The 4,100-nt window shown below is 41.6% G+C and overlaps 1 protein-coding gene across 1 annotated transcript; it reads right to left on the bottom strand.

Annotated features, from left to right (window-relative positions):
• Nucleotides 1-2,155: 2,155 nt before the first annotated feature.
• Nucleotides 2,156-2,968, bottom strand: LOC106294243 (phosphopantothenoylcysteine decarboxylase). The gene is given in 3 exon segments (XM_013729812.1): nucleotides 2,156-2,462; nucleotides 2,520-2,647; nucleotides 2,650-2,968. Coding segments are annotated over 3 exon segments (621 nt in total). The 5' UTR covers nucleotides 2,849-2,968; the 3' UTR covers nucleotides 2,156-2,168.
• Nucleotides 2,969-4,100: the final 1,132 nt, after the last annotated feature.

Raw genomic sequence — 4,100 nt, 5'->3', positions numbered from 1 at the left:
GTTTACGCTTGGTTCGCAAGGAAAGATAAATGTCAAGTTTCCGCGGATAAATACGAAATTTTGAAGATAATTACGAAGATCGGGAAAAATGGAATATCTCCATTTTTACAACTTAAGGGCAGAAGGGGAAAAGCGTAAACCGACCTAGGAGCGAGTATATAAGGAGTCCTAGGCAAGAGGCATGAAGAGAACTTTTTCAGAACAAACTGATCACTTAGAGCAATTAGGCAACTTTCCGTTTTTGTTATTTCGAGCTGCGACTCAACTAGGTTTTGCAGTGTTAGGTTGTTAGAACTAGGAATCTCGCCGACAGCTCTCATAGCCGAGACTTCTACCTTATTGTAACGCTCATACGTGAATTCAGAATAAAACTCCTTTTGCTCTCTTTTTACGATTTCATATACTTTATCGTTGTTACCTCGTGTTCTGATTGCTTAGCGTTGGTATTAGCAGATATCCAGGACCTCTGGGAAATTAGGATTCTCCTACTTTCTTAATTTAAACGGAAATCGACAGTGTGAATTTCGGTTCCCACATAGAGTTGTATACGTCAGCCGGTTTTACATGGTCTATATTAGAGAGGTTATATTTTTTCAAGACTCTACCGAATAGAATTCACTTGTAAGGAGCATGACACCGGTAAGGCGAGGAATGTTCTAGAGCTGATGAGAAAAGAAAGAACTGATAGAACTAGAACCTACAATATCTACCTACGAGCTCTCTGCGTAGTGGATAACCCGATAGAGATCTTGAATGTTCTGGTCAGTATGCTTCAGGGAGACTGTAGGCCCGATGAGTATACACCTAACACAGTCATTGATGGATTTTTCAAGATGTGTAAAGTGGATGACGCCATTAAAGTTCTTGGCGATATGGTGACAGGGAAGTTCTGCGCGCCTGATGCTGTGACTCTAAGTACTGTTATGTGTGGCTTGCTGATATGGGAAATCATACGGAGTCGTGGGAAAGAAGATAAAAGAGATATGGAAGGAAGATTTGAAGAATAAATGAGAAACGGAGATGCTGACACGTGTACGGTGGTGGATGCGAGTTTGTTACAACAACTCGTATATACTCTGTTTCGAGATTGTTTTACTTTTTCATCCAGAAAATATTTTAGCAACTTTCTCTTTCTTGAATTCTGTAAACTCATCTTCTCATAGTAGTTTGAAGATTGATTCTATTGCGATACCTTCGACTTGTGAGAAGGGATCGTTGTTTTACGAACATCAATCTCTATTTTCTATAAGATCTGAAGTTTTACTCTATCACTTGCTTACTCAAGGAAGAGCAGAAGAAGCTCTTGATGTGTTGGATTGGGTTATGCCTGAGAACGGGTTGAAGCCAAGTGTTGTTACATACAACGCTGTTATGCGTGGATTGTTCAAGCTCCCTAAGGGAGTTGAAGCTATGTGCGTGTTTGATCAGATGGCAAAGGCAGGTGTGTGCGCAGATAATACTACATATGCTATCATCATTGACGGGTTGTGTGCGACTGGTCAGGTGGATACGGCGAAGAGGTTCTGGGACGATGTGATATGGCCATCAGGCAGACATGATGCGTATGTGTATTCAGCATTTTTGTCGGTTTGGTAGTCTAAGTGATGCTTGCCATTTCCTATACGAACTGGCGGATTCTGGAGCGGTTCCTAATGTCGTGTGCTATAACATTGTGATTGATGAATGTAGCAGAAGTGGGTTGAGGAGAGAGGCGTACCAGATTATAGAGGAGATGAGAAAGAACGGTCACGCTCCTGATGCTGTCACATGGCGGATACTAGATAAACTACATGATTCCAGAGCTTTAGCAGTGGAAGGAGAGTAATCTTCAAACTCGGCAAACTACATGTTTTTTGGCATCATGCTTTTTATTTTATTTTATGATCACTGGTAGAAAGTAAAGCTCTGTATGTGAAATTAGAAAGTATAAAACTAAGTGGCCTAGTTTGTGAGTTCTTTGCCAGCAAATTCAAAAGTTCAGAGAGCTCAGATAGTTAAATACTTTAATATTCATCTACAGCAACATGAGTGGAGCCAGTGAAAATGTTCCTTCAGAGACATCAGTCTAGACAGCTATTTCTAAGATGTACAAAGACAAGCATTACATACTGAATATCTATTATAGTGAAAACAGAACCACCAACCAATGCAACTACAAAGTGGAGACCTTAACTTGTTCCAGCACTTTGCTGATGAGCCTGGGACTCCCAGAAGAGTCTGACAGTGGAATAGATAAGAGAAGGCTCAGCCATTGCGCCGTTACCATAGTCCCCACACGCCAATCTCTTCTTGATGGGAGGAATGAGTGTGACTCCAAGTTCATCAAGCGTCAACAGATGCCTTTCTGTAAAAGGACTGTTCCACATTAAAGTATTCATCGCTGGTGCAACGAAAAGGGGTTTGCTGTAATCCCAAGCTCGAATGATACAAGTCAGAAGATTATCACACAGCCCACCAGCAATCTATAAATAGACAAAAAGTGATTACAGACAAAAAAACTCATAACTAGTTTAAGTAACGAGTTTGATTCTTTAGATGTTTTTACCTTTGCCTAACGTGTTAGCAGACAAAGGAGCAATGACCAAAACATCAGCCCAGCGTCTGAGCTCAATGTGAAGCACGGGATCACCGATCTTGTTCCAGCTCCCTCCCGTGGGAGAGAGAGTCTGTCGAGGAAAGGCAGAGACGATTTCGATACGACGGCTCTCACTTCAGCCCACTCTCTGAAGCAATGGCAGAGGTTGCCGAATTTGATAGCCGCGACGCTTCCGCTTGCAGCGAGCAGTACACGTGGCTTCCTGTGAGTGGTTTGCACTTCCATGTCTCTGTCTCGTTTCCCACTCTCCATGGCTCTTTGGAAACCCTTACAGAAACTAGTGGAAGATGATGGATGGTTAGTTCGGCGAGGAACCCTAGCCGAACAAGACGATCTTGTCGAGAATATCAAAATGTTTTTAGAGGGAAGAGAAAGATAAAGAATGGATAATCACTACCTAATTGATTCTAGCTGGTTAGATGGGCCGTTGGCTCTATTTATGAAAGTTCAGTTTAAGCGTATTTGTATTTGTGTTTCCCTCGGCCGTTTTTGGGCGGTGTTCGTGACAGGAACCAATCTACAAAAAACTGAACTTCGTCGTCTTCTTATTTACCCTAGAAACCACAGCAGTATGAATCTGCCACCGTAACGCCGATGGTCATCAATGCCACTTTATACTTAAGATTAACATTTACAATCCCAAATCCACGCCCCACTACTTAACCTTAATTACTCCAATCCCTGCTCCTTCACATTCTCTAATTTGCTCCTATATATAAGCATCTAGGCATTAACAAGTCTCATCACTCAAACCGCTCCTTAGTGTTTGATGGGCACACCACGCTCTTCACCAGAAATCAGACAGGTTGGGTATGGAGTCTAGGGTCATCATCGCTACAAACATCAATCCCAGATTCGTAGCAGGTGATCCCCTCTCCACTTTTAATCTTTAAACCTTCTTATTACAGAACATCTAACTCTGCAGAATCAATTTCATTGTTCGGTCTTTATAACAATAACTTGAAACCCAATATCTTCTTGCCTTATTGTATCTCATCAGCCGCCCAAAAAGACATTTGACATAAAATGTAAAAGAGGTCTGATCAGAGGTTGAGGAGAGGTTTGCTTGTGTCATTTCCTCATCCACATTGATCTTTACCAAGGTTATGCGATGAACAAGGTTGTGTTATCTTTTCCTAGATGATCTTTTTATTTATAAACTATTAAATGGGTTTAGTCTATTAAAAAGCAGGAGGAAGCAGCGTTAAAAAGATTATCAATACATCTATACTATAATAAGGGTGCTAAGATTAGAGATTACGATGTCTAAATAATTCTAACACTAATCTCTGTGAATCAGAAGTGACAGGGAGGTGATGACAATCCCGGTGACGACATGCCTGGTGCTCTCATCCAAACTATGAAACCCACTCATATGTTCCCCAAGAGTCTCAGAGAACACCACAAGAGTTAATGATGATCATGTGATTGCAGAAAGTTCGGTGGACCCACCACCACAATCTCTTCAACCTGATGAAGATGCTAGCCACGGTGATGCAACATC

The sequence above is a fragment of the Brassica oleracea genome, chromosome C5, assembly GCF_000695525.1.
Source record: "Brassica oleracea var. oleracea cultivar TO1000 chromosome C5, BOL, whole genome shotgun sequence".
NCBI lineage: Eukaryota > Viridiplantae > Streptophyta > Magnoliopsida > Brassicales > Brassicaceae > Brassica > Brassica oleracea.
The sequence above is the reverse complement of the archived record's forward strand: the minus strand, read 5'-3'. Positions and strand labels throughout refer to the sequence as shown.